The sequence below is a fragment of the Pelodiscus sinensis genome, chromosome 3 (assembly GCF_052426305.1).
Source record: "Pelodiscus sinensis isolate ZL-2025 chromosome 3, ASM5242630v1, whole genome shotgun sequence".
Taxonomy (NCBI): domain Eukaryota; kingdom Metazoa; phylum Chordata; order Testudines; family Trionychidae; genus Pelodiscus; species Pelodiscus sinensis.
In genome coordinates, this window is record NC_143054.1 from 6,740,528 (window position 1) to 6,761,653 (window position 21,126).

The 21,126-nt window shown below is 55.6% G+C and overlaps 1 protein-coding gene across 6 annotated transcripts in view; it reads right to left on the reverse strand.

The window, feature by feature from the left end:
• Positions 1 to 10,011: 10,011 nt before the first annotated feature.
• EXTL3 (exostosin like glycosyltransferase 3) overlaps positions 10,012 to 21,126 on the reverse strand; it is a 221,695-nt gene continuing 210,580 nt past the window's right edge. For all 6 annotated transcript variants that reach the window (XM_075923258.2, XM_075923261.2, XM_075923259.2 and 3 more), the window contains 3 exons: positions 18,290 to 18,434; positions 15,881 to 16,009; positions 10,012 to 15,324 (listed from right to left, as the gene is read on the reverse strand). In XM_075923258.2, coding sequence (XP_075779373.1) covers positions 15,115 to 15,324; positions 15,881 to 16,009; positions 18,290 to 18,434 — 484 coding nt within the window. In that variant the 3' untranslated portion in view covers positions 10,012 to 15,114. The remainder of the gene's footprint in view (positions 15,325 to 15,880; positions 16,010 to 18,289; positions 18,435 to 21,126) is intronic.

A 21,126-nucleotide genomic window follows, 5' to 3' on the forward strand; every position in this document is an offset into this window, starting at 1 on the left:
TGGTGGAGTGTTCCCAAATCAACTGCCAGCAGGCAGACAGGCCGGCTGGTCAGATAAGTTTCCCCTTGCCAATGCTTGAGCTGATTTAATATCAAGAAATTAGAATCAAGGTCCTGCCAGGTAATCCCCAAAGGAAACACCTGGGAGCTCAGGAGCACAGTAATTATAAATATGGGGATGTTATTTTGGGCCCTGCTGTTGCCATGGCTAAGGGCAAGCAGGGAAGGAAATTGGTTTGCTGGGTGATGTAGGTCTTACAGGTCCTGCTCAATTTTGTGCTGGCATCTTCTGGAGACGTGGAAGTCAATTCCCTGACTAGCATTCATGTTGCTCTCTGTGAAATTTTTCAGCGTGTCCTTTGAATACAGATGCATTATGCTTTGCTCCTAAGCTGGATTCCAGCCCCCACCCGCATTTGGGGAGCAAGTACGGTTGGTAGAAAGCTGGCTGAGGTCTATTCCTGATGCTTCCACACACTTGCCAACTGCTCTGAGGGCTGATTAGCAGCAGGTCGATACGATACATTGATTGGACGCTACCTCGCATTTAAGTTGTGATTACTGTGGATGGAGTGGCCACCAGGGCACCTGTGCTTTTTCCTGGAGGCCTCTTCTTTCGAAAAAACACTCTCTTCCGCGTCCACACATGCCTTTTTCCAACAAAGCTTTTTCGGAAAAGGCATTCTTCTTCATAGAAAGAGGTTTACCACCATTGGAAAAACACCCTGTTCTTTCGACTTTTTGTCAAAAGAACGCAATAGCACTATGGACGTGAGTATCGTTTTTCTGGAAGAACAGACATTTTTCTGGAAAAATTCTGCAGTGTACACATACCCCCGTCTTCGTTTCATCCTGTTTCTCCCCATTGTACCTATAGCTATCTCCATCCTCACTGCCATTTCTCAGCCGCCTGGGCTTTGGCGGCAGGACTGCGTGTCACATCAGATGCTGCAAAGCAAAATCGACCCACCTGGATACCCAGGTGCTGGCCCCAAGACCAGGGGGCAAATGTGTCAGATAGGTGGCAAGGTGAGGAGTGGCCAAAGGCCAGGGGAAAGGCCTGGAGACACCAGGCCTGCCAGGATGGAGTCTGAGAGGAAGGAGAAAAGGAAGAACACTCCAGACACTGCACACGAGCAGGCACCAGGAGTTGACCCAGGCCCGGGAGGTGATAACGCCAAATCCTGACCACTACACCATCAGGGAGAAGACACACAAGAAGCGTGGACAGCGTCTACTCTCACAATGGGGCCCTGCAGCCACGCAGGGACGGCAAAGCTCTGCAGAAGCACCGCCACCCTGCAGGGCCTGCTCAGCCACAGCCGGCAGGAACGAGGGCCACAGCAAAAGCTTCAGCCCACCTGCTCTGAGGAGCCAGCTCAGGACAGCTGCGTTATGACACTCGCGCTGCCCACTGCGCCGTGGTGACCCCTTCGCAGAGCCTTTCCCGCCGCAACCTCCGTGCTCGCAGCCACCTCAGAACAGCCCTCGCGTCGCATGCAGGCCCAGGTGCCACCTCAGCTGCCCCAGGGTACCACCTGCAGACCCTGGCGCTGGCCTCTCCAGGTCAGGGACAAATTGGGGACACAGCGCTGCTCCGGCTGCCTCAGGACCCTCTCTTCTCTCGTTCCCTGTCCTCCTGACTTCCACTGGAGCCTAAGTACCCTCATGGACGGACCCTAGTGTGCTTTTCGAATTCCCACTGAAATCCCATTTGTAACCACTTTTCAAATCCCCTCCCTTAGTCTCTCTCTTTGTCTCTGATGGGTGAGCAAAGCTGGTACCATCAGCAAAACAGCCTAAGAACCTGGCTAGTAAAGGAGAACAGGGACCCGCTCAGGCGCGGTGTCTGTACAGCGCCTGGCAGGAAGGGAGACGCGTTGGCTGGGACCGCTGGGCGCGCCTGGGACGCAGACGATAAAGAGTCTCCCAGTGAGGAAAGGGCTCCTGCCGTTCCCCTGCATTTTCCTTTTCTTCACCGGAGGGTTTTCAGACCCGAGCTCTCTTGCTTTCCCTGTGCGCGCACTGGGGTCCCAGCCTCCTCATCACCTGGCGTATTTACATCTCATCCAAGATGATCTGTGCCACCTCGAGGGTGGCTGGCATCGGGCCAGCTGGTGCTGTGCTGCAAAACTTAGCCTAGTGGTGGGCAGTCTGCGGCCCACAGGGCTTCCACCTGTGGCCTGCACACCCCCTCTCCTCCACACGCTCCTTGCGCACTGGGGCACCAGAGCCCTGCATTCCCCCTACTCATCCCCCTCCCAGCACTTTCAGAGCACCCTGAAGCCGCCGATTCGTGCTCCCTTCCCACTCTGCCCCCTCCCTCTCGGAGCTCTGAGACGGGAGGGAGAGAAGCAGGGCTGGAGCGTGAATTAGCATATTCACGGGCTCCGAAAGTGCCGGGCAGGAGGGGGAGGAGCAGGTTCGTGCAGGGTTCCAGTGCCCCGGAGCGCAAGCGGTGCATGGGCAAGAGGGAGGGCGTGGAGGAGAGCCACCAGACGGCCCACTCATTGATCTTGGTTGCCCATCGCTGATTAACAACGTGGAAAAGCAACCGCCCAATTTCCTACACCAGAGGGAGCCCCTTCCGTCTCGCTCTATGCTGGGACCTGTTGCCATTCACAGTGACCTTTTGTGTCTGCCCATTCCATTTACTCAAGGTGCGATCCGATTCATAGCCCTGCCACCGAAAAAGCTGAGCTTGTAACAGGAAGATCAGTAGGTGGCCGAAGTCTTTCAGGAGTGCCTGCTTCTGCTGTGAAGAATTTCCCCCATGTAAATGCTGTTCTAGTTCTGTCTCCCTAAGGAGCCTGTCTTTCTTGCACCGTAATAGACTCTGTCTGGATCGCAGACATGTTGTGGGTCCTTAAAACACAACAAAGTGGGTTTGGGTGTTTTGGTTTCTTTATCTAAACTGTTCCCACGTTAGTTGCCTGGCAGCTTTATGTTATTAGCAGCCCGAAAGACAAGGAACAATTTCAGCCAAATTGCTTTTTATCAAGAAATGCGCCAGCGGAAATGGAAAATTGAAGGCACGCTTTATTGTGTCGGTGGGGAGAGGGAAACATGGTTTTCTCCTAGCAGAAGAGAGTGAATGACATGGGGATTCTAGTTTTAAGAGTCTTCAGTTCCTTCCTCCTCCCCCTGCCAAACAGTACGGAGAAGAAAAACTGGATCCTGAGCTAGTAACCGCCACATTATGGCCCGTATCACCAAGGCCACGAGAGTCACAGCTGTACAAATTATTTGCTAGGATAGGAAGCTTTATGTGATGAGTAAGACAGTAGCGGTTACAGATGGAAAAGTCACATTCAAATGAAATCTGTCACCCTGCAAGGTCAGCGGCGGGTGTACTTGGATATTAACACTGTCATTTCGCCCATGCAACTAGGCCACCAGATTGAGACCAGCCCTCCTGCCCCGGGTGACTCTGCCCGACCGCAGGCTGCGGGTGCACAGTGTGTTCTAACATCAAGAGCCCAGGCGGTTCCATTTCTGGTTCTGCCACCGTCCTCGGGCCACTCATTTTGCCTCCCCTCCCCTCCTTTGCTTGGCCTCTGTAGTCTGTAAAGTCTTTGGGGTAGAGACTCTCTCTTACTGTGCGGCTGTCTCGTGCTAGGGGACAACCCCAGCTTATAGGTCCGGGGATTTATTTTTAGCAGCTTTTGCTTCTATAGCGATGTCCAGGGAGAGGTTAACTTATGCTGGGGAGCATGAGGGTTTGGCGCCTTGTTTTTCCTGGCCTTGTCTAGTGTTATGCTGAATATTCGCATTGGCCACCAGATGTCTAATCCTCTTCTTGAATCTGACCGTGGACTTGGCTTTGATGCCTCTAGTGGCAGTGAGTTTTGCAGGAAAGGTTTTGTAAAGAAACCAAATCTCTGCTTTTATCGTTGGAAGGTTCTTGCCTGCCAGTTTCAGCAGATGTGTCCTTGTCCTCATGTTATGAGTAAATTAAGCATTTGGATTTGCCTTCTCTTTATCTTTTGTTATTCTGTTTAGATCTATTTACATCTGTGTATAAGTTTTCTTCACTCAGCACATGGTCAACCTGTGGAACTCCTTGCCAGAGGATGCAGTGAAGGCTAGAACTTTAACAGGGTTAAAAAAAGAGCTAGATAGATTCATGGAGGTTAGGTCCAGGATACTGGGCTAGATGGACCTTTGGTCAGTATGGCCATTCTTATATCTCTGTCTCTGATTTGTTGTCTCTCCCTCTCTCCCCGATCTAGACAGTCCTAATCTTTTCAAGTGTTCTCCTCACAGAGAAACCAGCCCAGGCTTCTAGTCTTTTTCTAGCCAGTCTCTGCCCCCTTATATTTCTGCTACATAAGAACATAAGAACGGCTGTACTGGGTCAGACCAAAGGTCCATCTAGCCCAGTATCCTGTCTACCGACAGTGGCCAGCACCAGGTGCCCCAGAGAGGGTGGACCAAAGACAATGATCAAGCGATTTGTCTCCTGCCATCCCTCTCCAGCCTCTGACAAACAGAGGCCAAGGACACCATTTTATCCCCTGGCTAACAGCCTTTTATGGACCTAACCTCCATGAACTTATCTAGCTTCTCTTTAATAAAACTCTGTTATAATCCTAGCCTTCACAGCCTCCTCTGGCAAGGAGTTCCACAGGTTGACAACACGCTGTGTGAAGAAGAACTTCCTTTTATTAGTTTTAAACCTGCTACCCATTAATTTCATTTGGATAATTTCACTCTCTTTGAGATGGGGTGACCAGAGCCAAACCCTGTATTCTTGCTGAGGGCGGAACACTGATTTACCTGGTGGCATGATAATATTTTCTGACCTCTTCTTTCTACAGCCTAAATTTCCATTGGCTGTTTTGCACACAGAGCAGATGTGCTAATTGAACGGGCAGAAAGCCCAGCCAGCTCCTTCCTGCGCGTTTGCAGTTCATTTAGCACCTTACCACCATTCCCAACCAAAACACAATCAGGGCCCAAGCCAGTGACGGTGCCGTGTGTAACTAGAAAACAGAGCTATTGCTTTGATTAGCCGAGCTCCTACTTCCCCCCCCCCCCGCCCACCTCCATCAGGACCCAAACCCCCCCCCCCCCCATTCCATCATTGGGGACACACAGGGTTACAGCAACGTGCCAAGCCGCAAATTGCAGTGACACTGCTGGGAGCAGAACCCTGCTATTTCAGTTTGAAGCGAGGATCCGAGCGGCAGGAATCGAAGAAATCCCGGGACGAGACTCACAGGGGACCGTCGCTACTTTCTTTTCCTTCTGATCAATCGCCCCGCTCTGTGTTTACAAATTCATCCTCTCGTGGCTGCTGCTTGCGTTGCCCCAGGGGGACACTTGTGCTGTGTCTTGTATTTGTCCTTTGCACAAATTGCTTCTCTCTGCAGGGAAGGGTTGTCACCAGTCCCAAAGGTTTTCTGTGGGGCATCCCCACTGCTGGGGCTTGCTTGGGTTTTTTTTAAGTGTTTGATAGGAATATGGCCAACCCCCAATTCCCCCCCCCCCCCGAACATTATTGTTCCCGCGCCAGGAAGCGAGTGGTGCTGAGCTAGAAGTCAGCCTGCAGAACCAAGGCCTGTCCCGTGCAGAGAGACTGCATGACCCAGCCGCTGGCGGGCAAGGATTTCAGAAGTCCCAAGCACAAGCGTGGTGACGAGGAGATAGCCACAGGCAGCTGGTAATGAAGGCAAGGGAAGCCCCAGCTGTCAGGAAGGCCAGGCTCACGGTGCAACAGCCTGGCTTCCCCGGCCACCAGAGAGGGCTGGAGCAGTGGGGTGGCCGCGGGGGAGGACTGTGGGGCAAGGGCTGCAGCAGGGCAGTCCCAGTCCTCCAACGGGCCAGGAAAGAGCAGGCTGGGGGTGGGCGGGGCTTGGCTCCAGGCTTGCTGGCCCCCCACTGCTGCCGCCGCCACCGCTGCCCATGGAGTTGGTCCCTGGCAGACCACACAAGGCACATGCGTGCACACTCTGCTACGTGTGTAAGGCAAGCTGAAGAGACGTGTCACTATCTCACACGGCCCTCTTCAGCCCTAGCGTATTCCCTGGGTGAAACCCGTCCATGTACCACCACGCTGGTACCAACTGCACCTGACGCCTGCGGAGGCAAGGGTGCCCTTTCGGGGGGGGGGGGGCTGCAGCCCCCTTCCTGTCATACCAGGACACTGTCTGCTGCCTTCCCTTAGGAGCGAGAAGCATGTAGGCAGCCTGCTTTTCTCACGCCTCTTCCTCCCACCCCACCCCGAGGGACAGGGCCACAGGCTCACCACAAAGGCCCAGCGCCGACTTGGCTCCTGCCTAAAAGCAGGAGCAGCGGGGTTAGAATCCACACCCCTGAGAGACTGGTCGCCCTGTCCCCTCTCCGCCCCACTGCTTGAAAACGGGTTTCGGGGAGGGGTGTTAGTCTGCTGCGGCAGGAACAACAAGGAGCCAGGTGGGACTTGAAAGACCAACACGTTCATGAGGGCGTACGCTTTCGGGAGCTACGGCGCTCGTCCTCGCATGCCTGAGGAGGAAAGATAATGAAAAAAAAGGCAGGGACGCCCACCGTCTTCTTCCCACAAAACCGAGCAGTCCTGTGGCACCTCAGAGACCCATGAGAGGCAGCTGGGAGATGGTTTCCACCCACCCTACCCGCCAAGGGCTCTGTTTCAGGGGGACTGATGGCCAGTAGCCAGGTGGGCAGTAAATACAGTTCCATCCAAACATCCGCGCTGGTGCTGGTGGCCGTTGGGTGCATTGAAACACAACGCAGGTGGGTTTGGCTGCCCCAGTCTCGCCCAAGACGACTGCCTGTTGTGCTGACCAACACCGAGTCTCTGGTTCCTTGCGTTGCACCAGCTGGCTGTTCTTGGCCACCTCTTGCCATCCACGCCGATTGTGAGCTCCCAGCTTTTTGCTGGGGACCTGGAGAGCGCCTATCACAGCGTGGGTGGCTGGGCTCCTCGAGGCTATAGAGGCATCGCAGGTGAGCGCAGCATGGGGAGCTATAACCCCAGGAAGCCTCTGTGTTCTGTGCAGCCGCTTTTAAACCCTCTGGCCTGCAGAGAGCAAGTCACAGCGGAGGCTGCCTAGCCCCAAGGAGCCGTGCAGGGTGTACGATCGCTTGGCCGCAAACGTTCTACTCGACCGCATGGCTACTCTGAGCACGGAAAAACTGTCTGCAGGGAGCACGACCTTGCTCCTGAACTGTGCCAACGCCCTGGTCCAGCCCCTGCCTGGGGGCCGCTGTCCTGCTGAGCAACCTTTGGTGACACAAACCTTTCCCTTCACCCATCCAAGTGTGCTGGGGTCGGGCCAGGCTTTGAACGGCCACCCTCCCTTTTACGTCACCACTGAAAAAGCTCCGTTCGTGCCAGAGACCCGTGCTGGCGTCATTGCCGAGACACGCAGGCCTTTATTTCCCCACAGAAACAGCAGGACAATCGGCCTCTCATCCAAGGTGCGGCCGTTGCTTCAACCTTGGCCACAGAGGAACCATGGTAGGTGCCCTCTTCACAGACGTAGTCAGTCAGCCTGTGATGGCTGGGAGGCGCGCTGGTCAGCTCAGGGGTTAAACTCAGGTAGCTAGCAAGGGTGTTGGCAGGGGGGCAGAAGACCCAATGGGGGTACAGTGCTGACATTTGAATTGTGTGATACCTTGCCTGCTCTCTGTGTGCGGGAGAGTTAAGCCAGGAGTTGAGACACACCGAATGATTTAAACCCAGGACTACCATACCACCAAGGAATTCAGGGCATGGGCGTGGACTGAACCAGGAAGAGACTCTGAGTAAATGAAGGGGGAAAATGTGGATCTAGTCATACTCAGGGTATTTTCTGTTCGGTTTAAACTGCTCTGTGAATCTGCCTTCCCTCCCCCATTCACCATGTAAATTACTACTCATAGTACTGTGGTTGGGTTTTGATTTGTTCTTTCCTACTTGCTCCATAATATCTAGCCACCAAGTTTTCTTTAGCAAGTTTCTTTTGTTTTGTAATAAAAATCGCTTTTCTAAGGTGAGGGGTGGGCGTGTTACTCTGGATCTGCAAGAGCGACAAGGAGTCCTGTGGCACCTTAGAGACTAACAGATGTATTGGAGCATGAGCGTTCGTGGGCCAAGACCCACCTGCATCTGACAAAGTGGGTCTTTGCTCCAATACATCTGTTAGTCTATAAGGTGCTACAGGACTCCTTGTTGATTTGATCCTTGTGTCCTGGAAAGGGGGGGGGGTGCATGCCTGCCTGCCTGCGACTCAGCTACCAGGGAAGGCAGCTTGTTTCTCTCTTTTTTTCCAAGCTCTGTGGGGCAAAAGAGCTTAGGGTACCCCAGGGGGAGGAATTCGAGTGCCCTCCATTTTTTTTTAGGGTAAATCACTTGGCAGCTTTTGTTTTCTCTCAGAGCCAGGGCATCCGTGACACTGGGAGATTTTAGAAGCAGAGCCTAGAGGCGGGGTATTTAAGGTCCTTGTGGGCCCCCTCCTTCTGCACTCAGCTTGCGATTGGGGATCTACCCTGACTCAGGCAGCCTTTGGCCAAGGCCTGCACCACACGCAGCTACTGGTGGTGTCTGGCTCCCACTCTGTCCTGCAGCCTGGGGTAAGAAGCGAGGGGGGAGAGGGCGGTAACGGCAGCGGAAGAACAGAGGGGCAACAGGGCGGTGGGGAACACCCCAGAGACTGCCGGGCCCAGCCAAAGTATGCACGGGACCCAAGGCAGCACGCTGTGTCTGGCTAGGCCGCGCGGCTCCCAGTGAGGGCAGCGAGTGACTGACTGGGGGGGCTGGGCCCAAGGCACCCGGCTCGCCCAAAGGCCGGACCTGGCCACCCCCCTTCGCGTCCACCTCAGCAGCACAGACGCCGCGGCCCGTTCTCGCACGCTGAGAGCACGGCCCGGCTGGCAGGGCTACCCCGGCCGGGGCAGCGAGCCCCAGGAGCTTTCCCATTAGCATTCCACTGGCTGCAAGTGTAACCGTTGGCTCCTCGCCCCTGGGGTCTCCGGCCTTCCCAGATCAGACTCCCAGCTCCCGCACCTGCTGCTCCCGCTGCCGAAGGCCTTCCCGACCCATGGCAGACGCCGGGGTGAAGTCCCCACGCTCAAAGCCAACGGGAGCTTTGCCCTCATGAGGGGCAGGGTCTCCCCAGCTGCCCACAGGCATGGGGAGGGGGAGCAGTCACAGCAGGTGGCAGGGGACCGGAGTGGCTGTGCTCTCTCCCCAGCTCCAGCAAAGGCATCCTGGGTCCCCTCAGACAGGTCACATGGTCTCTGGCCCTTCACCCGAACTCTGCTTCTCCCCACGTGGGAACGCTGAGCATTTGAGAACCCCCAGACCCTTCCGGTTAAGCCAGGGCTTGGGCAGAGAGGGGGAAACACCAGGGAATCGGCCCCCGGCCTTGGTGGGGGCCTGGCTTGGGGAAGCCGAGAGGGGCAGTAAGCGGGGGGAGGTGCAGGAACAGAAGTGGGGGGGGAGAGAGAGAACTGGGAGAATTGTTGGCAGGAACACCTAGGCATTAGGAAGCTGATACACCAGGCTCGCCTTAGTCCTCTGCCCCCCTAAACATCCCCCCCAAGCTCCTCCTACCTCTGCTGTCTCCTGGCGTGTGCCGGAGACACCTCTTCTGCCCCTCGGAGCTAGATGGACCTTTGGTCTGTGGCCGTTCTGTGTCCCACCCCTGTCATCCATTTCCAGCTCGGGACGCCAGCCCTGCCCAGCCTGGCTAAGCAGTATTGATGGACCCACCCTCCATGAGTGGATCTCTTTCCTGACCGCTGTTTGAACTGGCCTGACTGCAGCCGAGGGGCCCACGGGTAGAAATGAGCCGTTTGGTTCCCCCCGGCACGCCTGCCCTTTGGCCCACGGCGCCTTCCCGCGCCGCCAGCAAGACGCGCACACGCTCCAGTGAAACTCTCCGTTTATTTGATCCTTTTACAAAATCCAACATAGGAATATTGTGCTCGTGACCGAGGGGCCCTCTCGTTCCTCGTTAGGTATCGTACAACCATTAAAAACCTGATGCTCACAGAGCAGTTAACACAAACACGGTGGGGGGGAGGGGAGAGTTTGGGATCCGCTGTGAGGACAACGGGAGTGAACCAAAAAGATGATACCGGAACAATATACAGGCGCCGGGGTGCCACTGAAGTAGAAGATGCTATTTACAGTGAACATGTACAGCAACACACGACGCCAGACAGGCCTTGCTGTGTCACCAAATGCCCGCCCCCGCCTTATGGAGCAGAGAAAGGCCCGGGAGGGGTGTGGCGGTTGGGGGGTTCAAGTGCAACGTAGGATCATCCTGCTAGTGGACATGGGCTGGGTTTGGCCTGTGTAGGCCTCTGCCACTAACCGAGTTTTGCAAGAGGTTTGCTTTGCCTGATGTAGAACAAGGCAACTGATTCGCTAGCCTGGTGACACTAGCCTGGCCCTGCCTGGCCTGCAGGCATCATGCAGCATCACCAGCTCAGGCCCCCCAAAACGGCTTCTGATCTCACCCCACGCTGCTCTGCAGGTGGGGTGCAACCAACACGCCTCTGAGCGGCACCAGCGGCCGGCTGTCGGGGGAAGGTCGCAGACCCTGCTGGCCCATGTCCCCGGGCGAGTTGGTTGCGACAGCTGCTGAACTCAATCTGCCAGGCGGGCGTGCGGGCAGTGAATTATCTGATTTACAGCGGGCGGCAAGGGCTGTATGGGACTCACCCCCAGGGCGGGGACGGAGTCAGGGGAGGGCTGCAGGAGTTCATGGAACTTCCCCTGCGAGGAGCCTGGAAGTTCATTTCTATCCAGGGCGAGGTGAAGTCCAACCCCCGTTGGAACGCACCAAGTGGGGAGTGGAATGGGGCAGGGGAGAGCAAAGCTGCCACAGTCTTAATGTCAGACTTAGTTCTCCCCTTGAGCAGATCGAACTATTACCTGCAGGAGCCACAGCAACGCTGCCTGTGGTCTCCTTTCACACCTGGCTGTGTAGGACCAATCCAAAACCTCATAGCTAGGAGCACTCAAGATCTCTTCCCTTTGAAATGCAAAGAGCATCTGCAATTTTGGATAGCCCTCATGAAGGGTGCGGGAAGGGGTCCAGGGTGGGGAAAGCCCGGAAGAATTTGGTTTTCAATCTTTGATTTCTACATTTGCCTGGCTTACAAAACCAGATGGAGATAAACATCCAGTAACAAGCCAACCCTGGGTTTTCAATTTTGAGCTGCCTGAACTCCTGCGCTAAGGCTCCCGATTTCCAGAACCGCACTGTCGCGTGTCACGAAACCCCCCCGGGTCGCTGGCACGGCGTCAGACAGCAGCCGGGCTGGGGCGTGTGGCAACACCAGCCAAGCAGTAAGAATGTTAAAAGACTCCCAAGCCACCCAGCAAGGCAGAGCGATCAGTGTCACACCCATCGTGGATTCTTACACCCTTGGTATAGTTCCTGGAAAAAAATAAAATGGCTGGAATAATAAAATCGCCCCTAAGATTTGGAAAATAATTTGATCATAAGTTTCTATATAGATCTCTATATGTATTTTACAATTTTATAAAGTGCAATCTACAGTCGTCTGCGTCCACCTCTATTTCAAATTCTGGGTGCCTGCAGGGTCGGGGAAGGGAGACGAGGGAGTAGGGGACAACACACGGACTCCTACGCTGCTGCCAACGGCATCTTGGGGCCCGGCCTTGGGAGAGGAGAAAGAGCGGATTCCGCAGCAGGTGAGCGTAAGACTTGTCTGGAGGGATGGGCCAGCCAGGCTCATGCTGCCCAGGAAGCCGGGACATTTGCTAACACTGTGTCGAGGAGAGAGCCGCAAGAGAACGCCCCAGGCGCCTTCACTCTCAATGGCCACCGGTTGCAATTTTAAGGGCTGGTCAAGGGTTCGCGTCAAGCGCCTGACAGTCTTGTGGATAAAACCCAGTTACAAACATTTGATCTTGTTTCATTACCCTCCTCGGCGCTGGGGATCATGGAGCGGGACAAGTGATTCGGCCTCTGCTCCCCGGGAGAATCATATGTAACACGAAGAAGGGCAGCGACCGGCTCAGCGGAGAGCTGGGGGCTGGAGTGGGGAGGGGTTTCCATGGGCCATCAGCGGGCAGGAAGCCACATGCGCTAAATGTACCGGGGACTTCATGGAAGCTACCGCAAGGGAGATGTGAGCATCTAGCGCCCCGCGGGGAAGACAATCCAAAGTGCAGCCCGAGTCCCACGCCAGTTCCCTTGCGGCTGTACGCCAAGTGCTCTAGGGCGAGGCGGAGGCAGGGAAGAGGGGGCAGAGGACGCTGTAAAAGTGGGCGTTGCTTTTATTCTTGCCGGTCCCTGGTCCTTCCGCCAACAGTCTCCCATCCTGGGACACGGCCGATGGCGACAGAGTCAGACTGTCTAGTGGGCAGCTCCTCCTCCCACCCCTCAAACGCCTTGGGAGAGCTTGGGCAAAGGCACCCTGCTGTGTACCGGGGTGCCGTCCCCTTGGAGGTCACATTCCCCTCCACAAGTTCCGGAAGAACCAAGCCGCTCCGGGTACCAGGCGGCCCCTCGGTCTCCGTTGTCCCGGTGGCAGCACTGCCCGGGGGCAGGGAGGAATCGCTCACGTGCCCAGCTGGGCAGGTGTGTGCCCCGGGCCCAGAAGGCCTGTAAAGGGAGGGGAGGGGGACTTGGCGTGGCTGCTTTCGGGCCTGCCGAGGGACCTGGCGCAGCCCAGCAGTGGGAGGAGGGTGGCACGTTAGCTCTGGATCCAGCGTTGGCAAGACTCAGAGTCCGGGAGATGAGGGGAGAATCTGAAGGATGATTCTGGATGACAATGGGCCGAACCCCCCCCCCCTCCCGCCGGGGCATTGGGGGCCATTAGCTCCTCCTCTGCGCAGGCTGCCCTGAAACATCGCGCCGAGCCAGGTACGGGGCACGGCCGGTCCCGAGGAGAACTACAGAGTCACGAATGAGCAGCATGGCCGAGGGCAAGGGAGAAAACCAAACCTGGAGCGGCAGGAAGGCTGCAGCCACCAGGGAGAGAGCAGCCGAGGGATCGCAGCGCACCAGAGACACAGCCAGGGCAGCTGGCCGCAGGGGAGGGCAAGCAGGCAAAGCAGGGACGTGGAAGAGACCCTGGGCTGATCGTGTGGAACTCCCCCCCCAAAGGCAGCTGGGGGTGAGGAAGAGACAACCCTGCTGTGGCAGAGGGGTGCAGGGGCGTGTGCCAGAGAGAGAGAGAGTGTGTGTGAGAGAGAGAGCCCAGCTGTGGCAGGGGGTGAGAGAGAGAGAGAGAGAGAGAGAGCGAGTGCCCAGCTGTGACAGAGAGGTGCAGGGGCCCAGCTGTGGCAGAGGGGGGAGAGAGAGAGAGAGAGAGAGAGAGAGAGTGCCCAGCTGTGACAGAGAGGTGCAGGGGCCCAGCTGTGGCAGAGGGGTGCAGGAGCCCAGCTGTGGCAGAGGGGAGAGAGAGAGAGAGAGAGAGAGAGAGCGAGCGAGCGCCCAGCTGTGGCCGTGGGGAATGTGTGTGTGGAGATTTTAAGGCAGGAACTCTGAAGCCCACAAGTCTTATCTGGCTGCCATGGGGGGTATGGCCAAGTGGGCACACCCTGGCGGGGGGGGGGGGGGGTCGTGTAAAGCAGCCAGCCCGGCTGACCCTTCGCGTGAGGTCCCACCCGCAGCGTAGAGCAGTGAGGCCGGAGGGCTCCGTCTCTCCCGCTGCCCCCGAAGAACAGAGGCCCCGTGCCACGGCTCCAAGAGGAGAAACGCCGTCGGTCCTACTGACTCTGGGCGCTCGGTCCGGAGGGGCAGGGCAGTGGCCAGCTCGGTCCCCTCCACCAAACACAGCCTGGGAGTCGTCTCCGCAGCCGTGCGGCCCCGTGGCTGGCCCCGGTACCTGGCTCAAATTGTGCAAAGGTTTGGGCTTGGGCCCAAGATCTGGGGCCCTACAAGGGGAGAGGATCCCAGAACTCGACCCAGCACGTTTCGCCCGGCAGGTGAGCTGGGCCTGCTGTGGCTGCCCTGAGGTCTCGTCTCCCGAGGACCAGTACCTAAAACACCGCCTGCCTCCCTGCGCCCCTATTAGCCGCGCAAAGCAGGGGCCAGAAACGGCTCCCACCTCTGTGTGGGTGGGGGTGGCCCTGCCCTCGGGTTTGGGAACCAGCCGTACCTGCCTTCCTCACTCAGGAGATGGAAACTGGTGCGAATCTCGTGCCGCTCTAGACCCGGCCTCCCCCTCAAGGCCCTCCCTACCGGAGAGAGAATTGAAGCCAGAAATCCCAGCTGCTTTCCCGAGCGAGTGACGGCCAGAGAGCACCTCCGGCCAGGCTCCGGCGGGGTCTGCCACGCCTGGCGCAACCTTCCGATTCCGCGGCCTGAGGAGCGGGTGCCGGTTAACTGAGTCGGGAGGAGCAGGAAGGGGAACGACACCAGGGCGGAGAGGAACCGGGCGTGGAACGAGCGCGTGCGGCTGTAACCGAATTCCTGTCCGGAGTGCGGCAGCTGGAGCCGGACACCCCCTGGCCACGCTGGTGCTAGGAGCCGGGAAACGCAGCTGGGGCGGGACGCTCAGGAGCCCTCTCCCCTGCTCCGGGCTGTGAAGAGGGACGTGAGGCGAAGGAGGCGGCAGAGGCCTGAAGGGGGCGGTGAGGAAAGCTCGACACCTGAAAGGCCTCCCTGGCCAGAGAGAAGAGGCGGCAGAGGAGCCGCCCGCACCAGAGCACTGTCCCTTGGGACAACGAAAACGAGAGTGACGGCAGCCCTGCCCCGACAGGAGACAGGCAACAGACACAGAAACTGTCCAGGGGCTGGGACCCGCCTCTCTCCACCACGGTCGCTCCCGCGCAGTTTCCCACCACAGGACAGGGGAAAAAAAAAAAAAAAAAAAAAAAAAAAGCGCCTCGCGGCAAATCTAAAACACTTTCATTTTAAATAACAAGAATTAAAAAGACGGTTGCCCTTGGCTAACGGCCCGGCTGAGCTGCCAGCCAACGTCTCCCTTTCCGCAGGGTCTGATCCTACGTGTCAGCACAGGCCAGATCGGCCGGTCCTGCCTCACTTGCTGTGGTTCCCCGGGGCGGGCGGGTTCGAATCCACCGGTTTCCTCGCGGTGCAGCCGGGGCAGGCGGCCTCTCTCTCGAAGCCGGCGACGGCGGCCGCCCCTCCACGCTCGCCCACGGCCAGAGCGCCCAGGGGACCCCTGGGGATCCCTCCTAAATGAATTTGAAGCATTTCGTCTTGTCATGGGGCAGGCGGGTCTTGAAGAGCACCGAGTCCACGCGGAACTGGGTGTACAGGAGGGGCATGTACCCGTACACCTTGACGAAGAAGTTGATGCACTTGTGCCGCTCGTGGAAGTGCGAGTCGTCGTGCGAAAGGGCCTGAGGGCAGCCGGGGCAGCGGAAGGTCCAGCGCGAGGTCACCTGGGAACAGGAACAAAGAGCATCAGCTGACCCTCTGCTCCAGGCTCCCAGGGAGCGACCCATCCCGCTGTCGCTGGTGTGCACCGGCGGCGGCTCAGCCGGCTGCAGCTGCAGAAAGGCCAGTGGAGGAAGTGAAGAGCAACCCAGCTGCCAACGGGAAACCCGGGGAGTTTCTGACACCCCTACTCATGCTAAACCCATTTTCTCTAATATCGCAGGGGTGATACTGGCAACCCACCAATCCCCTAGCCCTCTAATCTTTTCCATCCCCGTGCGGATTTTTTTCATCCATGTGCAGAATATTTTTTTAATTTGCACCAAGGCATGGGCAAATGTGCACCACCCGTAGAAGCACACACAGCGCCATGGGTGCTCTGCTAGTCGGCTGGGCGACGCTGGACTCTTTCCTGAGCGGCTGCACAAGCGTCCGGCTTAAGGGAACCTTGCCCCTGAAGCCAGGGGCATAGAGCCAAGAGAGGTACGTGTCTAACCGATCGCCACAACCATTTCTCCTGAAATCCGAGGCACTGAACGAGGTCCCCCTCTGCTGCTTTACCTTGATGGGCGGTTTCCTCGTGATGTGAGAGACGAGGAAGTTCATGGCAATATCCTCACAGTTGATGTATTCGTCTACCATGTCACGGATGGCTTGCGGCATCACGTAGGAATACAGGTAGGCGTAGTACTGAAAAACACACACACTCAACAGGACACCACGCCCACAGACCGACAACAGACCCGACCCAAAGCCCACCGAAGTTGGCGACAGGCTCCCAAGAACAGCGCCGGGGCAGGATTCCTCTCCAAGCCGGGTTCTGCTCCACTCACTCGCAGAGGAGCAGTGAAGTCACCCCACGGATGCCTCTGCAGCTCCTGGGGCCTCTCCCCTTTGCAATCCGGACAGGCATGCCCCTCCCCCCAAATCTCGCACCACAATGTTTCTGCTGCATCTTGGTCTCTTCCCTGCCAGGAAGGCAGAGGAAGAGCCCTTTAAAGACAGAGCCCCTCAGTGGCCCAAAAGGGATGCAAAGCAGGGATGTAAAACCCCACTTAATTGGCTAACTTCTTAAGCATGTTGCAGAGGAGTAGTCCCCTGGCTCCAGCCTCATCGGGTAACCTTAACTGGTAAACCTCCCCTGTTAAGGTTAACCCTTCACATCCCTTATACCAAGAGTCTGTTCTCTACGGCCTTCCCCAGGAAGGAGGAAGGAAGCTGGCTCTTACCCTCTGCATCTGTCCCCAACCTCCCCTCTTTCGATAACAGCAGCCTGGGATACAAATCAAACTTCACCATCACTGATCTACCTACTGCGCCCTCTGTGACCCCGTTACTCCTTGCCACATTCAGGGTGCATACAATTAGATCCCAAAATAAGGTTACCACCACAGTTCATTGCTCTTCTCTGGGAGAACCAGAGGCTGTGATTTCCAAGTTGCCAGTTGGGATCCTAAATCCCATTCCCAATGAGATTTAGGTGCCCAACTCCCCTAGCTCTCAAGTGGTTTTTTTCAAGTGAAACACTGCATGGCTGCATTGCAAAGGGCGCTAAGGACACCGGTGTGTAAGCTCCTGTGGGTGTCTCAGCAGCGAGCCTCCGGGTTCCTAAGACGGGAATCTGGGCCAGACTCCTGCGTGGCAGGGCAGCACACTAACAAGTCCCCAAGCCAACCCAGAGAAGAGTCGGCCACTTGGATGGCTGGCGTGGCTGGCATGACAGCCTCTAAGACAGTGTTTCTTAAACTGTGTTCCGTGGCACACCGGTGTGCAGTCGGAGGGCTGCCGCGGAGAACAACAGAGTTCAAAATGGCCACCCTTAAAGGGACAGGCAACATCCCCCCCTCTCCGCCAATAACTTTCCCCCTACCCTTTTTTTTTTTTTTCTCAATAACTTTTCGCCAGCCTCTTTTTTTTCTTTCCTCAACAAAAAGTCCTTGGTGTTCCTCATAATAATATATCTAGTTTGGTGTTCCTCAATTTTAAACAGTTTAAGAAACACTGCTCTAAGAGAACTGCTGACACTGAACCAGTGTGACAAAGCTCCTACGGAAACTCGGTGGGTCCTGCACTTCCTGGTAGATTTGCTTGCCTGGGAGGTTCACAGCAGCTCAGTTTTAGGCACCTCGCCCAGCTGTTTCCTGAGCTCTTTTTGTCATCTGCCGGCATACGGTGAAACGGGGAATCAACTCCACAGTTCTTTTCCCTGAGTGGTATTGGGGGGAAACACAGGCCCACCCTCTGCTCCGGGTTCCAGCCCAGGGCCCTGTGGTAGTTGCCTGTGGGAGTCCCTGACATGGGCTATAATACAGCTCCGAGACCCCTGGGCTATTTCCCCACTCCTTCCCCAGCACCTTCCTTCTCTCCGGTTCATCATCCTAGCGGTCAGTTGTCTCCTTCCCTCCTACTCCCAGCAGCACCTCCTCTGTCCTCTCAACTATACACGTGCCCCAACTGTAGGCAATGCTTCTTTATAGCCAGTCTGAACTGGTTTTCTTAATTACCCCAGGTGTCCTAATTGGCCTAAGCTGGCCCAGGTGTTCCACTGCCCCTGACTGCCTCTGCTGGTTCTAAACCTGCCCCTCCCTGTTAATCCAGGAACAGGATCTCCTCAGTCTGAGGCTTACAGAGCTCCCCTCCACGGCTTTTCTATAACCTTGGGCTCTGACCCTGTCACACCAGCTAGGTCTTCCTCCTTCAGCTCAGAGCCAGTCTATGCATCTTTCCCCAGTGAGTCCCACCCATCTCGTGTGTGTGTGTGTGTGGGGGGGGGGGGATATTAACCGTTTCTCAGCAGGGTTTCAGTTTGCGGTGACCGATGGAGTGAGCGTTGAGACGCAGAGATAAAAGGGAGATGGAATGGTCAGTTCTGGCACTCGTTTCTGTAATTGAAAACCCAGGCTTCTCTGGAAAGGGAACGCAAAGCTGAGATCTGGCCATGGAGTCCGGAGATTGCGTTCTCTTACTTACCTTATGAAAGAAGGCAGCACCAGTCAGTACCATGGAGAGTTCACAGGAGTAGTTGGAGTTATAGAGCCAGGACTGATGGGGGATGTCCCATGCGTGGTATCGGCCCGGGAATCCTACAATGCGGTCCCTGGCCTCTCTCCAGACCCTGCCAATGCAAAGACAGAACATCAGCGGGGCAAGACCACAGCATGCTCAAACGGGGAAAAGAATCTCTCAGCCTGTGACTTTGGGGTGGCTCTCCCTAACAACGGGATGGACGATTAGCCAAAGATCCCTGGCCACAAAACCACCCATTGAAATAGGCACTTGGGGAATTCCTGGCCCCACCGCAGTCAAAGGCAAAACTCCAGTGAGGCCAGGACGGGAGTTCAGTCATTATCCCCATTTTACAGATTCAGAAACGGAAGCATCGAGGTGGAATTTCCAAGGACAAGCAGCCCTGGGCTAACGCTGCCCCCTTGGAAGCCGATGGGCATTTTAGCACCGACTGCAGTGGGAGCAGAGTTACGCAACGCCAAGCGCTTTTCAAAAGCCCCGGGCTAAGGAACATGCCTGAGCTCACACAGTCAAGCTGGAAACAGAATGCCAAGTCTCCTGGCTGGAGTTGCCAGATGGTTTAACCAAAAATACCGAACACCCTCCTCTCCCCTTAAAAAAAAAAAAACAAACAAAAAAAACAGTTATGGGGGGGGGGGAGGGGAGGGGGAGACCAAAGTTGTTGGGCAAAAAAAAAAAAAGGACCCCGACAATTATTAAGCAAAACAATTTAAAAATACAAAAAAACCAGCATGGCCCCTTTAAGGCCTTTGGGGCTTTTTGTTTTCTTGCTCCGTGCCACAAGACAGCTTCCCTGCAGAACCAGGTAAGCAGAGGGAAGAGGGGGAATGGGGGGAGAGGGTCTTGGGGCTGGGAAGGCGCCGGGGGCTGGGCCCGGTTGCTGAATGTCGTAGGATTGCCAGGTGCCTGGTGTTTTCGCCTCCTGGCAGGAAAAAAAAAAATCAGAAAAATACTGGCCATTTTAGGTGCCTAGTATTTTCTGATTTTTTTTTTTTTACCGGACAGGAGGCAAAAATACCGGATTGTCTGGGTCAATACTGGACACTTGGCAACCCTACTCCTGGTGGCCAGATTCAGCTCTGAATACGAAAGAAATTCCGACAAAGCTACAAGAAGCAAACTCCCCACGCTCCTGGCTAAAATGCTTTGTGCCCCCTGGATCCCAAAGAGCTGTCCGAACACCATCATCGAATGCACAATTGTACTGGCTGTACTCGGCGCTCATTCAAAATCGGTCTCTCTGTCATGTTCTTTGGTTTTCCAGATGGAAGGAATATTTTTTCCCACCTCATCTAACTTGTAAATGTGGATTTTCTACAGCCTTCAAACCCAACAACCAGCATCCCATCGACCTTCCAGACAAGACCAAACACTGAACACAAAAAGCCAAATGAAATGGGCAGAAAGCGATGAGCGAGGGAAAGTTGGGTTATAACAGAAACGGTTTTGTTTACCACCAAGCCCCCCCAGAACACGCATCGCTCACATCAAGAGGTTTTATCAACTCAGGGTGAAAAGTTCAATAAAAGCAACTTTTCTTGTTTCCGCTACTTTTGTTCCTCGCTCTTTTCCCGAGAGGGGCAGGACTGTGTGCATGGGGATGAGGCATGGGCTGGGGAGTCCTGTTACCGGCTCTCTACAGACCCCCTCCTCTGTGGGAACTTGAACAGGTCGCCTGGTGCCTCAGCTTCCCCATTTGTCTACCAAGGGCAACGCTGGCTTCTCTCTCCGGGATGGGATGAGGCTCAAGTCACTGGTGTTTGTCAAACGCCAGGGAATCAGTCAATGGAAGGTGCCGCTCCACAACTAAATATTATCGTTTGTCGCAAGGGTGGGCGTAACAGCCTGGCTCCAGCCACGTGCAGTCAGTGTGCTGAGAAGGAAGGGGTCACGCGCCCCCATTTCTCCCTTGCACAGCCTCAGAAGAGGGTTCATGATTAAGCCTTTAGCGATTCAATGGTGACAATCCCCTATGAGAAAGCAAGCGCTTAATATTCTGGCCTCATTTGAATCTCTCCCCTCACCCACCCCCGAGGATCCCTCTGGAGCACAGGAAACCTGTCAGGAAGAATTAAGAGAAACACCAGCCTGCGACGTCTAACCTGGGAAATCGGCCTGGCTTTGATCTTGGCTATTTTAGGGTCTAACTTCAAACTGGAACTTGGCGCCTCTTGTCTACATAGACACATCTCTTAAATGCAGAAAGCAGCTTGTCCTGCATCCCAGGAGCAGAGCGTGGCAACTCATTTTCTTCTGCTTGGTATTGTACAAGTGTCCCCCCCCCAATATTCCCCCCCTCTGAACGAGCGCTGCAGCGGTCACTGCTTCAGGGCAATAGCAGATGTGCGACCGGGGCATGGCCAATGCCTCCCAGGAATTCATTACATGACAAGCACAGTAAAAGGCAGAGATATTTTAATTGTAGACACTGTTAATTAAATTAATGGAAATCTAATATAACCTGGTAATGAAACCATGAATAATTAAAGCTGGCAGCACCTCCCCAGAACCAATCCTGCTGCTGCTGTTGTTTTTTTGCAGGTTTTTATTAATCCAACATGACTTTGCTTTTAATAGTTGGATCACGGACTATTCATGCCCTTGTTAATTTATTCCAGCTTCTCCACGTCTGCATCAACAGGGGTGCTTTCCCTCCCAAGCAGGAGTCAAGCCCTGGAAATCAAGGCTTTCGACAACTGTCTAACATTTATTCCTTTAAGACAGTGTTTCCCAATTTTATTTGGCCACGGAAGCCTTTTAAACTCAAAGGAATTTTGTGG